This window comes from Sarcophilus harrisii, chromosome 4, assembly GCF_902635505.1.
Source record: "Sarcophilus harrisii chromosome 4, mSarHar1.11, whole genome shotgun sequence".
NCBI lineage: Eukaryota > Metazoa > Chordata > Mammalia > Dasyuromorphia > Dasyuridae > Sarcophilus > Sarcophilus harrisii.
In genome coordinates this window covers 427132263-427155621 of record NC_045429.1, presented here as the reverse complement: position 1 = coordinate 427155621, position 23359 = coordinate 427132263, and the positions used below count along the sequence as shown (strand labels likewise).

Here is a 23359-nt window from a genome sequence, read left to right as displayed (position 1 = left end):
AGGACTGATTATTAGGTGATAACTTTGGACCTATGAACCATGGCATGGAACATGGACTTGAGGTCTAAAACAGAGTGAAAATCCTGACAGTCATTGCTTTTTAATTTTATGTCCTGTTCTTAGCAGGGACCTCACTAAAATTCATCATGGAATAGTGATGTAGGCAAGGGAAGGCTAGACACAAAAAGAAACTCTTTCTCATTCTATTTGTCATTTTGCTTCCTCTCTTGTAAAAATCATCCCCTATTTTTCCATAGTTTGAGTTTCTAGGTTGAGGAATATGTCCTATCCTCCCTGACCCTTATAATCAATAGTCTAACTTGGTCACTCTTCTTCTCCCAACCCTCTATTTTATGAGGCATGGGGGAAGAGTAAAAAGAATGGAATGAAGGCATTATATGACAATTTATTTTTTAGAATTAAATAGCTATTTATTTCCTTAACTACAAAGGAAATGGTTAAAGCACAAAAAATACATAAACATGCTTTGAGAATTAAAATATTCAACAACAACAATACATTAATTACTATTATGTTCTCCCAGAATGTTGATATGTAAACATCAAAACATGAAATATTTTGTAGGCTTATTAAAGAGCTATTTTGCTTTGAACTCAACTTTGTTTTGTCTAAACTTCTTCAAATCTTCTGGTGAGGTAGGACTTAGGTTTCTCCATTATTTCAGTCTCTATCCACTTATAAATTAATGAATAAATGTGAGCCAGATGAACATCTATAATTTTTTAAATTTATTTTTAATTTATGGAGCAAAACATAGTGCTATAAGAAAGATGATTGTACATGAAACTGCAAATCTGCCGTGCATAACTTGCTATCCTTTTAAATATTAAACAAAATTATCATGTAAATTTTTTTTCTTTTCTTTCCTAATCTGCACTTCTTATGTGCAAAGCTTTGGGCTAAATTCTGGGGATATGAACCAAAACATAAAGTGTTCCTGCCTTCAAGAAGCTTATCTCTTATGGCCAAGGGGTAGCCATATAAGTATACATTTGTTTTTGTGTACTATGCTAATTCTAGTGATGGCATTTTATTCTAGTCCAAAGCAGTACAAAAGTCTGTGAGAAGAATTCAGGTTAGCAAACTAGTTCTTGATTCCGTTGAAGGGAAAATTAGCCTAGAGAGCAATCCCTTCCTGGTAACTGATATGATAAAAGAAAACTTGGGAAATGTAATTCTTCCAACTTTCCCTGGGATGTTCCTGGAACTTTTCCAGAACTCTTAAGATATAGGGTGTGGAGTAAACTTATCCCCTCTAGAAAAAAGTGCTGCATCATTTGAGGATTGTTTCCAAAAGGCATCGGAATAATGTACATCGGGGAGAGTCCCTGGCTTGCAATCCTATTCGTTGTGTCAGGCAAGACTGTGCATGCTCCCCTGATGAAATCCATGCTCTCTGTCTCGCTGCTGAGGGCTTTTGGCAGGAGTTTCATTTGGCTAGGGAAACGATTATATTAGCAACCCCAGCTGATAAAAACTCCGAGTGTCTTTCTCTCTGGAGCCTCTTGGCTGAAGGTCTTCCAGAATACAAGTCGGCAAACAGACATACCTGCATCAGGAGTATGATGAGAGGAAGCTTCTGGCTAACACGACGCTTTGGAGCCTGCCAGAGCCTTCTTGGATCCCCCAGGTTCAGACCTCAGAGTGTCCCTCACAGACCCAGTCCCAGCCTAATTCCAGGAACAAGCTTCAGAAGTTCATCCACAGACACTTTGGTGAGTACTAGACACTTTTTTGCAAAGCTCCCCCTAAATACATGGGCATCTCAGACAGAGTAAGGTAGATACCGGAGAATCCATTCATCCTTGGATTTTCCCACAAGTTATAATCAAGAGGCAATATGATACAATGCCAAGAATACTAAATTAAATCAAGAGAGATCGAATCACAGCCCGAATATTTATTGGCTATTTAACTATGGGCAAATTATTTCTTCTTTCTCAGCCTTAGTTTCTTGATCTGTAAATTAAAGAATCTGGCCCCCTTCCAGTTCTAAATCTGTGATTTTTAATGAATGCTTATTGACTGACTGATAGCTCCACCAAGGGTCAACTCAAGGGCTATCTTTCCTGATTCCCCTAGGATATTAGCACCTTCTGTGTAACATATGAAAATCATTTCTATATAAACTATATTGATTTACCTCTGCTCTGTACCAGTTAAATCCTCTCTGCAGAATAAAAACTCCTTGAGGACTGTCTCACTTTTGTATTTATATCCCTATTTAGTGACTGGAACATAGTAGGCATTTAATAAACTTCTTCAAAAATAAATAAAAGCTTCTTGATCAATTGTGCCAATGGATAAAAATTGAGTCTGTGAATAAATAGTATAGTGCTAAGAATAGTCCTAGTCCACTAGGGCAGTGGTTCTCAAACTTTTCTTCTCAGTATCTTCATGTTGTTAAAAAACAATCGAGGATCTGTTCAAAGAGTTTTTGTTCACATGGGTTATATTTATAGCTATTTACTATATTAGAAATAAAAAATAATTTTGAATTTGTAGACCCTCTGAAAGGGTTTCAGAGACCCCAAAAATTCTTTGGACTACACTTTGACGACCACTGGACTAGGGTCTAGCATTGTCTCTGCAGCTGGCCCAATGTATAACCTGGGACACCATTTCCTCATCTGTAACAGGAGGAGGCTGACCTAGACAATAATAAGGAGCTAACATTTTTATAGCATTTTTAGGGTTACAGAGTATTCATTTGATCCTCTCACACACATTTGATTCTGTAAAGTAGGAACTAATATTATTCTCATTTTATAATTGAGAAAACTGAGGCTGGAAAAGGTTGAAATTTTCCCAGGATCACAAAGTTACAGGATCTCAAAGTATTTGAGGCTGTATTTGAACTTAGCTCTTCTTGACTCCAGACTAGCACTCTAGTTGTTCTAACATTCTCTAGTAAGTGAAAAGAAAGCTAGCAGTTAAGGGGACTTGAGTTTATTCCAAAAGAAGAATTCTGATTTTTCTATTTTTCATGATCCTTGGTATGAGAAGGTCATGCTTTTGTTATTGACCCCAATCATTATCTGGTCAGAAATATGAAAAAAAAAACAGGCATGTGACCAAGCTTTCTCCCTCAGGAGACACATACATGGTTAGATGTGTACACACTGTCCCAGACCCCTGACTTTGAATCCATTTTTCAGAGGAAGCTCTCATCTCAAAGGGAGTTACTGTACCTCCCAGGAAGAGACATTCAGTGATAAGTGGCCAGCCAGAACCAAGCAAGGAGAGTTCCTGAAAACTCTGAAAGCTGAAATGGCAATAACCCTTAGAAAAATAGGGGTTTATTGACTTCATTTCTTCCTGTCCTGACAAAGCTAGCCGCTTTTTCCCCAAAAGGGTCCTTTACCCAAATACTATACCTTGAGTCAGTGCTATAATAAGAATTATGTGGAGATAAGTTCAGCTAGGTTCAAACATTGCCTTTGTTTCTAGATCTAAATCTACGATTGTATAAATTGTATAGATTTCTGGTACTTTTCTGGGAGCAGAGGACAAGTGGCGAAAGCATCTGGAAATTGATTCTTCAAAGTGACCCCCAGCTCCTCGGCAAATAACTGATCTTCTCCCAGATCATGCTATTCTGAAACTTGGTTCTTTCTAGGTTTCCAGGTTCTGCCAAAAATTTACAGACCTGAAAGATTATGCCCTTCCCAATGCCAGCTGGAGCCCTGAAATGATGCGCTTGTACAAGGAGTTTCTAGAAAAGACAAAGGATGGGGAATGGGTCAAACTTCCTTCCTTCAAGAGCAATAGTGACCACATCAGAGGTCTGAAGCTCCCCGGTGGATTTATAACCACTTCAGGTAAGTCCTTCATGCCTCCTTCCAACATACACACACTCATTATTTAAAAAAAAATTAATAATAGCTTTTTATTTTCAAAATACATGCAAAGATAGTTTTCAACATTTACCCTTGAACAATCTTGTGTTCCAAATTTTGGATAGTTCCTACCTCACTCCAAAACTATACTTAGTGTGTATAAGACTGTGTGTAAAACCATACTTAGAGTATAAGAAACTGCCTGTTTTAAAAAGTCCTTTGGAAAAGACAACAACGATCTTACTCCCAAGGTTGAAAAAACATTGCTCTTTGAATTAGAAGTCCTGCTCCCACATGATGATGAGGATGAGGATGATGATAATGATGACAAATATAGTGCTTTAAAATCTATAAAATACTTTATGTATATAATCTTGTTTGATCCTTCCCACAAATTTTAGGAGATAGATGCTCTTATTACCCTCATTTTTACAGATGAGGAAATTGAGGCTGGTATGGGTAAATGACTTACCCTTCAAACTCAGGTCTTCCTGACTCCTGGTCCAGTATACCAACTATTTGATCATTTGTTCCAAAGCAAATCACTAAATATCTGGCCCTCGGTTTCCCCTTCTGTAAGATGAGGATATTCATATTTGCTGTATTGGACAAGTCTCTTCCCCTGCCCTCCACTTTTCTCCTCTTTAAAATAAAGGGATTGGACTAGACAATTCCTAAAAAACAGTAAGATAGAAAAACAGTAGATAGAATACCAGGCCTGAAGTCAAGAAGATTTGTGTTCATGAGTACAAATCTGGCCTCAGAACCTTGCTAACTAGCTGTATGATCTTGGGGAAGTCACTTCACTCTATTTGCCTCAGTTTCCTCATCTGTAAAAATGAACTAGAGAAGGAAGTGGCAAATCACTCATGTATCTCTGCCAATAAAATCCCCAGTGGGGTCACAAAGAGTTGGACTTTACAACTGAACAACTGTAAAACAATTAAACAACCAACAAAGAACTTTCCACCTCAGAGTTACCATCAGGACAGCACTTCCTAAACTTTAAAGCAATCTGCAAAATATGACCTGTATTTAGATTAAAGAGTCTACTTTCCACTTAACCTAAGTTCTTTATATTGCAGCTCTGGGCTGGAGAGTGGAAGTAAGTTTTTCAAAGGTCCCAGGCACCAGACATAGAAGAAACATCACATTTTCTTTCCTCTCAGAAACTCAAACAGTCCCTCCTTAGCCTTCAGGAGGGCATGTCCTTGCAAGAACTGCTCCTTTCCCTCAGTATAAGCAAGGGACCATTTCTGTTCCTAAACGTCATCAAATCCTTTTCCAATTTTTTTCTTTCTTATCACTCCATATGAAATTCTCCTGCTTAGAAACAGAAAAACACTGTACACAGGAATAGCAACATAATCAACCATTATAGACTTCTCAACAGTGCAATGATCCAAGGCAATTCTAAGGGATTCATGATGAAAAATACTTCCCACATTCAGAGATATAGCTCTGGATACAGTTCAAGACATGCTACTTTCCTTTTTTTCTCGTTTTTTTTTTCTTTTTGTTCCGATTTTTCTTTCACATCATGATTACTCACAACATGTGTTTAACATGACCGTACAAGTGTAACCTAAATCAGATTGCTTGCTGTCTTGGGTTGGGGAGGAAAGGAGGAAGAAAAAATTAGGAACTCAAAAAAGCCTTACAAAGGTGAATGTCAAAAACTATATTTACATATAATAGAAAAAATACTATTAATAGTACTATTAAAGCTGCTCCCTTTGGGTCACATTATGCTACTTAGTGGACTGCTTATGGTTTACATGTTTAGGAGGTAGAAAAGATAAGAAGCATTTATTGAGCACCTACTGTGTGCTAAATTAAATGCTTTACAAACATTATTTCATTTGATCCTCCCAACAACCTTGTAAAGTATACTTGTAAAAAAGTATACTATTACTATCCCCATTTATAGTTAATGAAACCAGGCCTGTAGATCACATAGTTAATAAAAGTTCAACTGGATTTGAATTTAGATCTCCTGAGTCCAGGCTCTATCCACTGCAGCACCTAGCTATCCCTACAGCAATCCTCCTGAGATTAGTGGTCTGTACAGGTATTAATATCTTATGACAAGTAAAAAGGCATCATGACAGAATAGCTATTGAACTTGAAGTCAGGATTTGGATACAAATCCCACTCTGGGTATTTATTAGCTGTCAAAACCTGGACTGACAAAACAGCTTGCAAAAGTTGGACAAGATCTGGATTTGATTACTCAATTCACAAGCATTTATCAAGTACCGACTAAGTACTAGGTTCTAAATGCTAGGAATACAATACCTAAAATTTTAAAAATTCTGACCTTACAGAGTTTTATTTTATCAGGAAAAAACCCAATATGTATACATGAAAATACACAAAATAACTGTGAACTAGTTTGGGGATGGAGTGTATTCATGGCTGGGATGAGGAGGTTCAAAAAAGGCTCCAAATTGAGCTGAGTTTTGAAGTGAATATTCTATGAAGCAAAGGGGAAAGAGGGAGAGAGTATGTTCCAAGACAGCCAGTACAAAAACAGAGATAAGAAATGGAGTTTTATGCATAAAGTATAGTAATAAAACCAATATAACTGGGCCGTGGTGTTCAAGAAAAAGAATAATGTGTAACAAGGCTAGAAAGATAGGCTGGGAAGGGATTCAAAAGTAAATCAAAAGAGTTTATAGCTGATGCTACAGATAATAAGGAGATGCTAAAATGTACTAAGTAAGGGAGTGTCAGGGTCAGGCTAAACTTAGAGAAAATCACTTCAGCAACTGTGGGAACAGATTTAAAAAGGCAGAAATCTGAGGCAAGGAGACAAATTAGGCCATGATAGCAGTAATCAGGCCTGAGTTAGAATGAAGAGGGTCTTACCTAGAATGAAGAAAGTCTGATCTAGAATGGTGAGGGTCTGAGCTAGAGTAGTGAGGTCTTGAGCTAGAATGACAAGTCTGATCTAGAGTAGCGAGGGCCCGATCTAGAATGACAAGACCTTGATCTATAATGACGAGGATCTAATCTAGAATAAATAGAAATGATTAGTTTCAGGACTATGAATCAAGAAAAGAATAGCTAGAAAAGAGTGCTTTGGAGTAAGTGCTAGACAGAGTCTAGAGCAGTAGTTCTCAAACTTTTGTTTTTAGTATCTTTATCCTATTAAAAATGATTGAGGATCTCTCCAAAGTGTTTTTGTTTATCTGGATTATATTTATAGACATTTACCATATTGGAAATAAAAACTATTTTTGAATTTGTAGACCCTCTAATAGGATTTCAGAGATCCCCAGGATTCTCTAGACCATAGTTTCAGAACCACTGGAGAGAATAATGGGTTCCAAGAAATAGTGCTTTCTAGACTTAGACTAGAAAAGCCTACTTTCTAGAAGAAGGTGCTTTCTAAAAAAAAAAAAGGGTACATTTTAGAAAAGTGCTTTCTAGGCTGAGAACCTAGAAAAGAATGCTTTCTAGAAGAATAGCCTAGAAAAAAAAGTACATTTTAGAAAATAGTGCTTTCTCAACTGACAGTCTAGAAAAGAGTACTTTCTATACTGAGAGTGTTTTCTAGGCTGAGTGCTTTTGCTTTCTAGAAAAAGGTACTTTCTAGAAAGTCTAGAAAACCATTTAGAGGTCATTCTAAAAAAGAATGTATTCTGCAAAAGTGCTTTCTAGAAGAGTGCTTTCTAGACTGACAATCTAGAAAAGAGTGCTTTCTAGAAAAGGGTGCTATACTAAGAGTCTAGAAAGTAGTAAATTCCAGATAACTGTGTTTTCTAGACTAAGAGTCTAGAAAGTAGTGCTTTCCAGTCCTTTTTATAGTGGCAAGAAAGTGGAAAACTGAATGAATGTCCATCAGTTGAGGAATGATTGAATAAATTATGGCATATGGATGCAATGGAATATTATTGTCCTATAAGAAATGATCAGTGGCTGATTTCAGAAAGACCTGGAGAAACTTATATGAACTGATGCTGAGCAAAATGAATAGAATCAAGAGAGCATCATAGAGAAAAAAAGGTTATAAGATGATCAATTCTGATGGATGTGGCTCTTTTTAAAAATGAGATGATTGAAGCCAGTTCCAATAAAGTTGTGATGGAGAAAGCCATCTCTACCCAGAGAGAGGACTATGGGAACTGAGTGTAGATCACAACATTTTTCACCTTTTTGTTGTTGTTTGCATGCTTGTTTTTTTCTCCCTCATTTTTTAATTCTTGATCTGATTATTTTTGTGCAATGATAAATGTGGAAATATGTTTAGAAGAAGTGCACATGTTTAACCTATATTGAATGATGTGTTGTTGGAGGAGAGGGGGAGAAAAATTGAAACACAAGGTTTTGTAAGGAGAATGTTGAAGACTCTTTTTGCATGGATTTTGAAAAATAAAAAACTTTTATTATTTTTAAAAGAAAAAGAAAACAGTATTTTCTAGATTGAGAATCTAGAAAAGAGTGTATTCTAGGAAACAGTGCTTTCTAGACTGAAAAGTGCCTTTCCTAGAAAGGTCTGCTTTCGAGATGGAGTCTAGAAAAGACTGCATTTTTATCTGAAGAAACAGAGGTAAGGAGAAAGCATGTTCCAGGCTTATGTAACAGTCTGTAAGCAGGTGACAGAATTTTGTTCCCGTGCCTTAGGTCTGTTTGGTTAGAATATAAAACCTAAAGAAGAGTACTGTAAAATCAGTTTGAAAAGGTAGACCAGAACTAGATTGCGAACAACTTTTAAATGCTCAATACTTAAATCTAGCTCTTCTAAACCCAATATTCTCTCCTCTAATCTAAAGCAAAGGTCAGGCTACTAAAAATGTGTCAATATTGGGACATGGAAACCCTAATCAAAAGATGAATTGTAATTGAGATATTGGTATGATTAGATTCTTCTTTAATTCTCTACAACTGTTAGATGTTGTGCTTCTGTGAAATCTGTAATCAGGAATGAGTCCTTAATCATTGAAGATGATCAAGTATAGCCTAGGCAACTACTTGTGCAAGATTTTCTACAAAGAAATGTGTCACGTAAAAACTATATATGTCTTATAAAAATAGTTGGACCAAATAGCTCCTAACTATCCCTTTCAAAACTGAAAATATATTATTTTATTAATTTAATGTCAAACTTAAAAAAAAAGAAAAAAGAAGAGTGCACTTTCTAGTGGGGTTCTGATCTAGGATAATAAGGGTTTGAGCTAGTGTTAGTGAGAAGAGGTTGGACATAAAAGCAAGATTGACAATGTGTGGGTTGAAGGAGAGTAAAGAGTTGAGCTTAACCTCTTTTTTGCCTCAGACTCCCTTCTTTGCATTTGTCTATTAAGTGGTAGACCAATTTCTAGTCACTGGTGAAATCATAGATTCTTTGAATATTTGCAGATGATAAATGAGAAAATCAAGGCACAGGGAGATTAATTAAACCTCTCGCCCCATATCATACAAGTGGCCAAGTTATTAAACTTAGATTATTAGAATTAGAAAGGATTTTCCAATCCCCTAATTTGACAAACAAAAGGGTCTTTTTGTAATTTTCTCAAGGTCACAAAGCAATGAAATGTCAAACTGTGGGCTAGAACCTGGGTTTCCTGAATCTAATCCAACACACTCATCTCTACTTGAGCTCAATTCTTTCTGGCTCCAAGTTGGGAATACCTTCCACTAACCAATGCATTTAGTAGTTCTTCAGTAAATATCTATTAGATTGAATAAGGATTGTATTTCATTCATCTCTTCTAAGTTATGTGTGTTTATAAATCTTTCAAGGTTTCTTTCCTTATAAATATTTCATTTGCACCCATCAGACTGAGACTTTTGGGTGTTGAGCATCAGTTTCTCCTAACAAACCAGAGGTTCTATGGGCAGTGGATATTTTCTGTGCCCCAATTAATCTTCTGGGGGTTCTTTCCATAATAAAAAGTATTGACATGGTATAATATTGGCAAGTGTATCAGTTTTAAAAGTACAAGGACCTATATTCAACTCTTAACTATCACTTGCATAATCTTGGGTATGTTACTTGACTTCTCTACATTATATGACTTCTAAATTCTTCTCCAGCCTTCAATTCTATTACCCAATGAGCTTATTAAGGTCACAGATCATGTTTCTCCTAACTAGCTGGGCGTTCCCGGGGTGAAGATCAAGTACTTTTCAATTTTCCCCTCAATATTCTATATATAGAGTAGAGATTCTTAAACTTTCTCATGCTTCATAGATATCTCTTGTAATCTGATGAAATCTGTGGATACATTCTCAGAATCATTTTTTAAATTTGTAATTGCAAGAAATTTTGAATATCAGTTAGAGATTAGTAAAAATGAAGATGCAATTTATTTTCCATGCAAGTTTATACATCCTCTTGAGAAAAAAGATGTGGATCCCAAGTTAAGAGCCCCTGATGTAGAATATCACTCCACATAATAAACTCAACATGAATAACTGAATGCCATCCCTCTTCCCTGCCTTCACAGAAATATCTTTTTTTTTTCTTTTCCTTGTGTCCCTTTCACATTTCTTCTCTCCCAGACAAAGAAGACTACCGCATTTTTACCAGGTGCATTGAAAAGGATGGACAAGGCTATGAGTACGTCATTTTTTTCCACCCATCCAAGAAGAAGTCAATATGTCTGTTCCAGCCAGGTCCCTACCTGGAAGGTGCTCCAGGGTAAGCAGATGAGTGGGAATAGAGGAAGTAGTTCACACCATCCTCAGTTGTTTTTGAAGACAGGCTGGCTCAGTGGAGACAAAAGAGGTACTCCTCAGAATTAAGGTGTCAAGGAGTCAGTCAACATTCATTCAGCAAACATTAGTGACCCTATTTTGTACAAATTAATAGTCTAGAGGCCATAGCTCTACCTCATAGGTAGAACACTGAGCTTAGAATCAGGAAGTCCTGAATCCAAATTCAGTCTCACATATTTACTATCTATATGTCCTGAGCAAGTCACTTAATTTCTATTTGCCTCCATTTCCTCAACTGTCAAATGGGAATAATAATACCACCAACTTCTCAAGGTTGTTGTGAGGCTCAAATGAGTGAGTACAGTGACAGGCACATAGTAGGCACTATATAAATACTAGCTATTATTACAATTAGCTGCTATATGACATTATCGCATGTAATTGCTTCCTTTTTACTTAATGCTCCAGACAAATTGGATTATCCAACTCACGCTGCCTTCTCCATGGATCCATCCCTGATTACCCCGATTGAAAATTAATTCCTATCACCAAATTTCATAGCACTTTGTACTATCCTTAGATACTTCTTCATAGACTATAAGATTCTTAAAGTCTAAAAATAGACTCAGAGATTCAAACTCATTTATTTCTATAAATTTCCTAACCCTTAATCCCTTCACATCCTGACTGCTTAATAAATGTTTATTGGAGAGAATTCAATCAGCTTGGTCCAACTTCATTCATTTCTGAAGGTGAATGCTCACTAGAAGAGAAAGTAGGAAACAAGGCTTTATTCAACCAATTATTATCTGCTACAGGCAAAACACTGTGTTAGATACTGGAAGACATACAAGAATAAAGATGGAAATAGCTTCAACCAGTGCCAATTGGATCCTTCTCTGTAAGTTATTCCATCTTAGACAGTTGCCAAAGCAGTGGTTTACAAACCTATTGAACCCCAAAGGGTTCAATAACAACAGCTCGAGGAACTGGTGCTAAAAAAATTTTAATGACTCTTTAAAGAATAAATATTGATCCACTTATGTTACAAATATATTTTTCCTCAGTGACAAACACATATGTGCTTCAAGAATTATTGATTGGGTTCTGCCACAATTCAAAGCCATCTCGATTATATCATCATTATAATTACCATAAGCCCTTAATGAATAAATCCCAAAGAATATTATGAATAGTAGATTAAATTTTATGGACATTCATAAAATTTGTTGTTGTTGTGTTTAAAGAATTCAAGGGGCAGGTAGGTAGTGCCATAGTGTCATAGAGCACGAGGCTTGGAATCAAGAAGGATCATCTTCCTGAGTTCAAATCTGGTTCAGATACTTACTGGCTGTGAAATCCTAGGCAAGTTATTTCAACCTTTTTTGCCTCAATTTCTTCATCTATCAAATGAGCTGGAAAAGAAAATGACAAACTATTGTAGTATCTCTGCCAGGAAAACCCCAGTGGGGTCACAAAGAGTTTGATATGATTAAAAGAATTAAACCACAACAACAAAAGGAATAAGGAACAATAAGAAAGATGTTGGGAAACATTGGCCTAGAGTACTCAGTTTAAATGACTTCTTTAAGTAAGATCCCACAGCTAGCATGTATCAGAAGCCAACTTGAACTGCTTAAAGCAGTATAGATAGACCCCACACCATACTGCCTCTTGATACAAAAATAACAAAGTAGTTGCCATTTTTATAGCTCTCCTACCTCATTCTTCCCTCAGGGAAGAGAGTGGGACGAGAAAAATAGAAATTCTGGCCTTGATGGGAACATCTCTTTAACGGAATCAGTGTTGGATGTTCTAACCTCTAAAAATTTCCCAGATAATCAAGTTTCTTCTTGGAAACAGTCCAGGGAACCTGCCAGGGCTTTCACTTTTCTTTTTTTCCCTTATTTCTAAAACTTTACTGAAGATACTAAGTTTTTTTACCTTTCCAGGTCCTAAATATACTTGGTTCTCAGACATCTCTACTCTATTGGATCCCTAATAACCACTGAAACTGATGTCAGATATCAAAATCTAAAATCTGTCTCTTTTTCTTCAGCCTATGTCCACAAACTCATTTGGGTTCATTTCTAGAATCCTCCCTGTTTCAGGCATTTCCACTAGCTCTAAATTAAATTAAATCAACATATACTTTTTTTAGCTAGGCAATAGTGGTTAAGTGACTTGCCAAGGTCATGCATCTAGTAAGTGTGAAGGATCTGAGGCTGAATTTGAATTCAGGACCCCTGACTCCATGGTCAGGGCTCTAGCCACTGGGCCACCTAGCTGCCCCATCCATCTTTAATGTCGTTTCCTCTAATAAAATTAAATCTGCTTCTGATGCTGGACATTGGAGTCGTAGATTTTCTGAGTATTTAATAGCAGTGGCTGTCGAGGAGGCTCCTGATGCTGCAGAAATAATCATCGTATCTCCATAGGGGCCAGTAACCAAGATGATGGCCTGGGATCTAGGTTGCTAGCAGGGTAGTGGTCTGGGGGATAGAGTCTGGAGGTCCCTACCAGGCCCAGGGATCTTAAAGCAATCCATGGCAATGGATCAAGAATCCGTAGTTAGAAGTAAAAGAAGATGAATCCCTTCTCCAAGGAGATTGTTCCCTTGGGTATGAAGGAGCAGTGGGGAAACATGTCTAGAAAGACTTAGCCAGGTTGTGGGGGACAATGAATTCGACAAGTCCTAAAATTTGCATTTTATCCTCTCATCTAGTTAATAGGGAGCCAATAAAGTTGTTTAGCGCCTTACTTTACTCCACACGATTTCTATTCCAAACCTTCTTTTCTCTCTTTAAGCTATGTATGAGAGTCTTAACCTTGCCTCTTAGCAAAGGACCTCATGCTTCATTCAGAGAGAGAAAAAGAGAAAGAGGGAAAAGAATTGCAAAGGAGGAAAGAGACACTTATACAGAGATAGAGAAGACAAAGAAGGAGAGACAGAAACAGAGGGGGGGAGGGAGACATAGAGAGGAAGAAAAAGATAGAAACAGAGACAGAGAGAGACAGAGAAAGAAACTCTCCATCACCTCTTTTCTCCAATTCTATACTTTCAGATCACTTCAATCATTCCTTTTCCAATCCCCCACCCCTCTCAACTCCCCATACACACATACCCCTACTCTCTCCTCCTCTGGCCTTTTTCCTTGCTAAAGCTAACATTCCATTCATGTCCTTGATTTCATCCCTTCCTTCTTCTTCCAGGATCTTGCCTCTTTATTCAACCCCCTTCTTCTTAATTTTCAATTTCTCCTGATGCACTGATTCCTTTCTTAATATAATAAATGCTTGTTATTGCTTGTCTATAAACCTGTCTAGATCATCTTAATACTTAAAAAAACTTTCTTGATCCTATTCTGTTTACAGAATAGATAAAAGGGCCTACATATTATATATTTAAAAGATATCCTAGAGAAGAAATTCAAAAATCAGGAAACATAATAGAGATTTTTTAAATCATGACAATATTTATTTATCTTTTGTCATGTGGCACCTCTCCCATTCTCCATGATTTTTCAAGGAAATTGATGATAAACCATCAATCACTTTTATCAATTTTTTCAGCACCTTAGAATGTGGTTTTTCTGGATCTGAGAACTTTAATTCATTGAGGACAGTGAGATGCTGTCAAATCGCATCACTTTTCTTTGCTTTCAACCATCTCTTAACCAGTTTTGTTCTGGAAAAAAGGCAGATGGTTTAAGAGGAAGTTATAGAGAGTAGGTTTGACTATAACTTCAACTCATCTTCTTCCCATCCCCTCCTCAGATATGCCCATGGAGGATCTTTGACTGCCTTAGTGGATGAGACATTTTCTAAAACTGCTTATTTGTCAGGTCATGGATTGTTCACTCTAAACCTCAACATCAAATTTAAAAAGTAAGTACCATCACGGTGTCAGGAGGGAAAGGGTATTGGAGTCTGTCCCTTATCTTTTCCATCTTTAGTTTTATGTTGGGGGTACTTGAAAAAGCAACAGTATATATATAGTAAATAGGGCAGAAGATTTGGCTCTGCTATTTGATGGTTGTGATCTTGGGAAATTCACGTAATGTCTCTGAGATCCCCAATAGACTCAACTATACATTAAGGGAGTTGGATATCTAGATCTCTAAGGTTCATTCCAGTCTCAGCTCCTATGGTCTATTATAAGTCTAACATTTACCTTAAACTTGGACCCATCAATCTGCTGAGCCTTGGATCCTGACATTGTAAGCTAAGGATAATAGCACATGTATGACTACCTTCATAGTATGTCATAGTCAAATATTATGTAAATGTGAGTTATTGGTGGAAAGTGGGAAGAGAATAGTTTGGGGAAATCATTTGTTCCCTCAAAAGCCAGAATGAATCTGAGATATTCCAGGAACAAAAAGACTGAGGTTGGTAAAATTGGGAAGGAGGTCACTTGAGGGAAGATTTTAGAAGCCAGTTGGAAACACCAGAATGAGAGATAAGAAGGTCCTGACTGATCCCAGTAGATCACGCAATCCTAACCAAGTCCTTAACTTGGCAAGTTAATGCAGCCCCATCTAGAACCTGGGGAACAGGAGGATTTAGAAGAGTAACAATTGATCTTTACCTCCATTCCTAGTCCGATCCCCGTGGGCTCTGTGGCCCTGCTGAAGGTGGAAGTCGAAAAGATAGAGGACCAGAAGATTTTCCTGTCCTGCATCGCCCTGAGCCCTGATGAGCAGGTGCTCTTTGCCAAGGCTTCAGGTAAAGAGAATATCAGCATCTCATCTTGAGCACGAGCCCAGTCTTCCTACTTCTCATCTCTTTGGGAATTGAGCAAGAAGGAATAAGGGGGAAATAGAGCTTACAAATTGTCTAGTAAGTCCAAGAAGGAGGTCGGAAACCAGGCAAGGGCATTAAGACATAAAGCCTTTCTAGGGATCTTTCCATGCTGGACAGCTCAGCAGAATCCATCAAGGATAGGGGACCATATAAAGAAAAAAGGAGGAGAGGGGAGGGGGAGATGACCTTGAAGGAGAAGGGAACTACTGGTGGCCTGGCTGCTACTAAAGAGAAGGTCTTGGGGTAGGTACAGTGGGCAGGCTGTCTGAGGGTGATTCTAGTCTCTACCATTCACCCCCTGTATATTCTTGAGCAAATCATTTAACAGGTGTCTTTGATGTCATATCAAACTCCTCAGATATGATCTTATGATTCTAAGGAAAGGCTTGGGGATCAGAATTATTCTCAGCCCTTTATCCCATATACCTGACAATCAGCTTACAAATGTTGTTGTTTCTCCCTCCACAACTTATCTCCCATCTGATCCCTTTTCTCCACTCATATAGCCATCACCTCAGCTCAGTCTCTTAAATCAACTCTTGCCTAGATTATCTCAACAGCCTCCTAACACTCTCCCAGTGAGTTTCCCTCACTCCAATTCATCCTTCTCTCTGTTGCCAAAGTGATTTTTCCTTGCTCAGATTTAACCATTTCATTCCCCTATTCAATAACTTCCTGTGGCTCCCTATGGCTTCTAAGATTTTTATCTCTGTTTAGCTTTTAAAGCCCTTCACAATTTGGCCTCTACCTATCTTTTTTATTTCAGTATTATATTTTTCCAAATATGCAATAATGCAAAAATAGTTTTCAATATTTGCCTTTGCGAAGCCCTATTTTTCAAATTTTTCTCTTCCTCTCTTCGCCCTCCCCTCCCCAAGACTGCTGTCTTGTACATGCTTGTACAAGAATTATTACATGCTTGTAATTCAATATAGATTAAACGTGTACAATTCTTCTAAATATATTTCCATATTCATCATGCTATACAAGAAAATTATATCAAAAGTGAAAAAAACGTAAGAAAGGAAAAAAGTGAATAACAACAAGGTAAAAATACTATGCTTGGATCCCCATTCAGTCTTTACAGTTTTTTCTTTGGATGTGAATGGCTCCTCCATCACAAGTCTACTGGAATTACCTTGAATTACCTCATTGTTGAAAAGAGCTAAGTCCATCACAGTTAATGATCACAAAATCTTGTTACAATATACAATGATCTCTTGGTTCTGCTCACTTCACTCAGCATCAATTCATGTAAGTCTTTCTAGGCTTTTCTGAAATCATCCTGCTGGTCATTTCTTACAGAACAATAATATTCCATAACATTCATATACCATAACTTGTTTAGCCATTCCCCAACTGATGGGCATCCACTCAATTTACCTTGCCTCTAAAAAAAGGGCTGTTACATTTTTGCACATATGGGTCCTTTTCCTTTTTTATGATCTCTTTGGAATACGGACCCAGTAGAGACATTGATGCCCTTTGGGCAAAGCTCAAACTGTTCTCCAGAATGCTTCTATGTTTTGATCCTTACTGAATTCTGTGAACCAGTCAAATTGGCCCTGTCTCTCCTCCTGCCCTCTGTAGTTACCAGCCTTCCTGTAACATGCACTCTTTCCTCACTTCTGTCTAAAAGAATCTCTCTTTCTTAAAAATGAAACTCTAGCATTACTTTCTACATGAAGCTTTTTCTGATCCACCCCCTCCCCAATTGTTAGTACCCTCCCTTTCTAATTCACTTGTAGTTAGTAAATCAGGAGTAGCAGCCAGGCCTCCAAATCAGAAAGAAATGGAAAAAGATCCATCTCTGACATGTACTGGCTGTGGGACCCTGGACAAGTCCCCTAGGAAACCCTCGCAGATGAAATTTCACAATAATTGCCCATATGCATTATTTGAAGGCATTTCCTATACAGCTGAAATCACAAAACTGGACAAAACAATTATCTAATGCAAATAATCCAATTTCCATCTGGTTTTAGAATGCACGGTGTCTTTGTTTAATTTATATCCTGCCAAATTATAGACAATTAATCAATCGACACTTAGTAAGCACCTACTATGTGCCAAGGGGATAGAAAGACAACAGTGAAACTCAAATTGTTTACATTCTTTTTTCCAGCAAAGAAACCTGTTGATCCAAATTGTAGCAAAATAGAAATTTGAAACAATGTACATATACCAGCTAATAAAGAATGGAAGAACTCTCCCATTGAGAGCTAGATAGCTCAGTTAAGAGAGAGTCCCAGATTAAGGGGTTTATGTTCTAAAAGGGGAGAACAGGGACCTTAGAGCCAAACCACTTTATTTTATTGAAACAGGTGAGAAAGTAAAGTGACTTGTCTAAAACCATAGAATGAGACAGACAGAGATAGTTCTAGAGCTAAACTCTTGCCTCATCTCCACCTCCTGGCTATCACAGCTTCTAGCAAGTGCCCCCTAAAATGCCCTCTTTCCAGGAATCCCTCTTTATTCTAGTGCTTTTCCTCTATTGATGACCTCCAATTTATCCTGTATAGAGCTTTTTGGAACATAGTTGTTTCTATGTTGTCTCCCCCCTCCCCAGTAAACTGTGAATTCTATGAGGTAGGACTCTCTTTTATCTGTCTTTGTGTCAGCACAGTGCCTGGCACCTTTACTTATTGATTTATTTATAGTCTAGGTCTTTTATTTATTACATAAATAATATAAGTATTATTTGTTATTGCTTTTTTAAAAGCAAAAAAATTTTTTTTCTCCTCAAGGATAGGCTTTTTATTCCTTGACCTCAGTCTGATAAGTCCCTTCTAGCTCTGATATTCTGTGAGTCTTTGAGGGCAGAACCCACAGCGGGATATGTTTTAGGGTTGGGGAGGGATTCAGTGATGATTTAGTGATGGTGACAATGATGCTGATGTTGGAGGAGGGGGAAAGGGAGAAGGTCTGTGCAGATTTAGAAATCCCAGTTTGGGATCAAAGTTTATTCGTGGACCTTGAAACCAGTCCCAGCACTGATTTGCTCTTGTCTCTATTTCAGGGGTTTTTCTTCAGCTGGAGCTGGAAGAGCAAGAATAATAGTAGCCAGTCCAAAGGTGTCCCAGTATGCTGCCTGTCCAATCCGCAATTGAGGACACTGATATGCCGATGTGATCTCCCTCTCTCTCACGCTCTGTCTCTCTGTCTCCACATCTATGTGTTTCTCTGTGTCTCTCCCTCTCCCCTCTCCCCCCTCTCCCTCTCCCTCTCCCCTCTCCCCCCTTCTCTCTCTCCCTCTCCCTCCCCCCCCCCCCCCTCTCTCTCTCCCCCCTCCCCCCCCCCTCCCTTTCCCTTTCTCCCTCTCTCCCTCTCCCCCTGCTGTTCCTTCCTCTAATTCTGTAAACAAAGGTTAACAATGGACAAACCATGGGACTCACTGCACTTGTCACATCCAAGTCACCAGTAATAAACTGGACAAATAAACATACTTGTTCAGCCATCAAAAACACTCGACCATCAAATGACGGAAATCTTTTGTATAATAACCATTCACATAAGATGATATCAAGATGTCCATGGTGACTGACCAATCACCTCCAACCGGATACACGAAGACATTTGGCTCACTTGAAATAACTCACTCCATTGCCAAATAAAAATGTGTGAGTTACTCGTACTATTTCTTTTTGATCCCAAAGAGCTTCCTATTAAAGTCCAGAATCAAGAGTAATTGCCAGTGAAATCCTTTCCCATCACAGAATGTCAAGACTGAGAAAGATCAGTCCAGCACCCTCATTTTCCAGATGAAAAAACAAAACAAAAACAAAAACAAAAAAAAGGTTACACATCACGCTCTATCTACATGTTATCATTGATTAGAGCTTGTCACACAAATAAAATTGGTATAAAATGACCAACTCAGGCTCCTCTCTCTGCTGATGATCAGATAGGAGGAAGGACTTGAAGAGGTTCACTAACCCAGGCTACGCTCAGGATCAGAGCCAAAAGTAGGGAAAGGAGAAAATAAGGTCCCCAGTGGAATGGAACCTTTGATAAGAGACTTCACACAATGAGCCAGGACAGACCTCCTGGGAGGCTCCCCAGATCCCATATTCAGACCCCATAGAAAAGTCTCTGGATAATAGAAAAACACTCGGGCCCCTCCTTCCCTTTGACTTCCTTCCTCTTCCTCTACCCTACCCCACCTTCACATCCTGAGCTAAAGATGGAGAATACGCCATTTGTTATACATTTCCACCTTCTTCTTCCTTCTCTGGATACTGCCATCCAGAATTCTAGAGCTGCTAAAAAGAGTTCAAAGGTAGCCAAAGACACCGGGACCCTTCTAGGTTCTTCCCACTCTGGAGAGCTGAAAGCTCTGGCTATCTAATATTCCCCAGCTCTGTCCTTCTTTCCAAAACTGAGAAACCCTGGAGAGGGTGACCAAGAAGTCCTCCCTTGGTCTTGGTGGATGTTTGGTTTGAGGGCCCCTGCAAAAAGGGGAGAGTGTGTGGCCTTTTAAGATGGCTTAGGGGCTCGCTCTAAGGATAGGACTGGTTATCTCTACAATCAGTGGGATCATTGCCTCATGAGGCCCTGGGCACAGGGACTGTAAGGGGTGCGGTGATGGGAGCCCTTGGTCCCCCTCCCTCTCCTAAGGCTGAGAGTTATGGGTGACTCTTCCACGGGAGGTGGTGGTGGAAGGTGCGCCCTGATGCTCCTTCTCCCCGAGAGTTTTCTGAGGGAAGAGGTCAGCCCCAGGCTCTTCCCGGAGGAAGGGGTTAAGGAGGCCGGGCCGATGGTCACAGAGACAGAGCTGCAGTGTTTATTCAGGAAAACAGGTCAGACTTGGCAGCTGCAGCCCCTGCAAGCTCCTCCCAGAAGGACAGAGCCTGAGACATGAGTAGAGAACATAGGTTGCACCTTCTCCCTTTCCCCCGCTCTCCAGAACAAGACAGAGCAACAGGTGAGCTCAGCCACCCCGGGTACCCTCAGGGCCTGGGCTCCCGGGACAAAGTGACTCCCCCCCCAGTGGCCCAAGGGGACGGCAGCTGGGGAGCCCAGGACAGGAGTGGGGAACCCTGGGGATCCGGGGAAGAGCTCAGGAATGCATGAGGTGATCGGTCCCAGGAAAGAGACCTGGAAAGGGGGTAAGGGTGGCTCAGTAAAGTTCAGAGAGGACCAGAAGCTCCCCGAGTAACCATATCTGGGGGGTGGGGGGGAAATTAATGAATGCTTCCTTTGTGCTTGGCTCCAATAACAGGTTCTCACTGGCTGGTGGGACAGGAAGTGAGAAAGGGAGGGAATGGGGAAGAAGGACAGACATTGCCCTTGGACCAGCACACCCCATAGGCTCCAGATGCATCAGGACTTTGTGAGAGGATCTGGAATAAGGGAAGGAGCCCCCAGCCCCAGCAGCCCCTCCACCTTCATTCGCCTTAGGTCATTAAAGGAGCTCAGGAGACAAGTCTGGGGCTGGTCAGGAGGAAGTTCAGCCAAACAGATCCGTGGACCTGGATTGCTGAAGGTGGGGCAGACATTGGGATGGCGGGCCAGGTGGACATGGATGAAGAGGGGGGTAAGCAGTGAAAGGGTCACCAGCAGGGAAAAGAAAAAGCTGAGGGATGAGTAGACCAAGCCAAGGGGCCCCGACCTCAGAGTAAGGCGGGGTATGGAGGAGATACAGGGAAAGGGGGTGCCACCTGAGGAAGCCTAGGCCTGGAGGCATTTATGTGGACCCAGGTATGAGTACACTTCTGGCCCTACTGTGGTCTTTGTCCTCTTGCTATTAATTAATCTAAAATCATATTGCTTGGGGAATATGCTTATGTGCATAATTTGGCTTTCAAGCCCAATTTTTGTAAATTTAGAGCTGGAAGGAGCTTAGAGGTCACTGAGTCCAGATTCACAGATGAGGAACTTCAGAAAGATTAAATGATTTACTGAAAGTCTCATGCTGAGGAGGATTTGAATTCAGGCCTTCTTAACCCCAAGACTAGATTTTATCCATTGTGCTAATTAGCTGTCCAAAGCCTGACTCTCCTCAAGAATTACTATTTCTCTATGGGAAGGACATTTCGGTCTGATATGTGCTTCTCTGTGTAGGGGTCTCCATCTGCTGCTGACCCTCATTTTCCTGGGTTATAGGAATTAATGCAGCAGCCCCCAACACCTGATTCTGTTTTTCTCCTTCCTAGCCCAGCACCTTCAGCCTGTAGCTGTGGATCTGGACTCTCCCATCTCCCCCCTCATTCCTGTAACTCTGGGCCTCTTGAAGGCACATGTGGCTCTTGGAGAAAGCTGGCTACAAGAGAGGGAGGGTAGAGCCTGGGACGTCATGGAGACCCCATGGTTTATTCCCCAGCAGAAAGCCCCCTGGGACGTCCCCTTCTGCTTGCCCCAATGTCCTAACTCCAGACCGAATACCCCAGTTTTTTATCCCCCCCAGACTCTCCAACATGGGAGGCCTTGAACCAGACCCAGAGAGAGAAACGAGCTGGACTGGGGGGCAAGAAGTACAAGGAGCCTGCTCCTTGCCCCACCTGGCTGGACAAGAAGGCTGGGCCTTTCTCCTGGAGAGCCCGCACACCCGGCGCCGAGAGTCCCTTTTCCACGTGGCCCCCATCTCGGGGCCCCCACGCAAGCCCCAACTGCACCTCTCGTCCCCGGACCTGCGCCTCTGCTTGGCTCTGGAGAGTGACCCGGCCTCCTCGCCCGAGCCTTCACCCTTCGGCTCACTCCGGCCAGGCCCCAGCGGGCCCCACCGAGGCTCCCCCAGTCTGCATCACCCGGGACCCGGCCTCCTCCCCGCTGAGGAGGAGAGCACCGTGTTTGCCAGTCCCCAAGTTGCCCACCACGTGGGTCCCCCAACACCGCCCCTCTTCCACCTGGACTTTCTATGCTGCCAGCTCCAGGTGACTAAAGAAAGTGTGGTGAGTCTGGCCCCCCGGGGTGGGCAGCTCCGGCTATCCTCCGAGTACCAGGCCGGGCTGGGCCAGCTGAGGGTCCGGCTCATCAGCGCTGAGGGCCTGCCCAGGGGCCGAAGGGGACCCAAGGGAAGCAGTGGCTGCTGCGTCCTGTTTCGGTTAATGCCAGGAAGCTGGCCACAGGGACGCAGCAGGGCAGTCAAGTGTAGTTCCAACCCCATCTTCAATGAGGACTTCTTCTTTGAGGGGCTTAAGCCCTCTGACCTGGCCACCCACAGTCTGAAGGCCAAGGTGCTGGACAAAGGAGCTGGTCTGCGCAGGGATGTGCTGCTGGGAGAGTATGAGGCTCCTCTTGTCACCCTCCTCCCTCACTAGGGCTGGGGGCTGGGGGAGGAGCACCTAGCCCAGGGTCAGCCAGGAACATGGGAAGTGGTCCTCTCTGGCCCCTAAGAGTGGAGGGGCCCTCCCTGGTGCTTCCCCTCTTCAGGACTTTGCCCACATGGTTCTTTCCCCAGTCTTGCCTCAAGCTCTATCCTTAATCTATCCACCTTTTCATTTGTAATTAATCTATTTATTTTTGTTAATAAAATCTTGGTTCAACCTTCAGTCCAGCTCTCTGGCTTTCTCGGGGTTTGATATTCCCAACTCATACTCCCATGAAGGGGAGTCCCTTTCTTAAACACAATCAGAGAGATTGTGCGGATCTCAAGAATCACGGAACCATTCTTTGGCCCATTTGCAGGGATGGGGGGCTTGATGTTCTCTTTCAGTTCTCTCCTTTCACAGGGAAAGCTGATCTCCAAGGTAATAAGCAGATAATAAGCCACAGAGCGGTGACTTCCATCCAGGTACTTTCCCAGGATTCCACCACTGATTTGCCCAAGTTTGCATAAATCAATTAACAGCAAGTGATAAAGCAAAGAACTTCTGCCTCACAATCCAGTATCCTTCCCACTGAATGGGAACTGTCCACTTTATCTAGCAGCTAAATGGCAAAGTACACAGAGTATCCCACCTGAAGTCAGGGAGGCTCAGTTTTCCGAGTTCAAATCCTGACTCAAACACTTACTAGCTGTGTGAACTTGGGTAAGTCACTTAATTTCTTTCAACTTCTCTTTCTTCCTCTGTAAAACAGAAATAATAATA

The 23359-nt window shown here is 40.6% G+C and overlaps 2 protein-coding genes across 5 annotated transcripts; both read left to right on the top strand.

The window, feature by feature from the left end:
* Window positions 1–1307: 1307 nt before the first annotated feature.
* On the top strand, window positions 1308–18552 carry THEM5 (thioesterase superfamily member 5). The gene is made up of 6 exons (XM_003769941.4): window positions 1308–1736; window positions 3641–3842; window positions 10368–10506; window positions 14301–14411; window positions 15127–15251; window positions 18349–18552. The coding sequence occupies exons 1-6, from the start codon at window positions 1584–1586 to the stop codon at window positions 18384–18386; spliced, it is 768 nt and encodes a 255-aa protein (XP_003769989.1). The 5' UTR covers window positions 1308–1583; the 3' UTR covers window positions 18387–18552.
* A 30-nt stretch (window positions 18553–18582) lies between these two features.
* Window positions 18583–22819, top strand: C2CD4D (C2 calcium dependent domain containing 4D). Of its 4 annotated transcripts, none has more exons than XM_012549743.3 (3): window positions 18583–20253; window positions 20551–20814; window positions 21736–22819. In XM_012549743.3, the coding sequence occupies exon 3, from the start codon at window positions 21746–21748 to the stop codon at window positions 22586–22588; it is 843 nt and encodes a 280-aa protein (XP_012405197.1). In that variant the 5' UTR covers window positions 18583–20253; window positions 20551–20814; window positions 21736–21745; the 3' UTR covers window positions 22589–22819. The 4 variants fall into 4 exon arrangements, with proteins under 4 accessions (XP_012405197.1, XP_012405196.1, XP_012405192.1 ...); XM_012549742.3 differs by having other exon boundaries at window positions 20551–20865; XM_012549738.3 differs by having other exon boundaries at window positions 20551–20865; window positions 21485–22819.
* The last annotated feature ends 540 nt before the right edge of the window (window positions 22820–23359 follow it).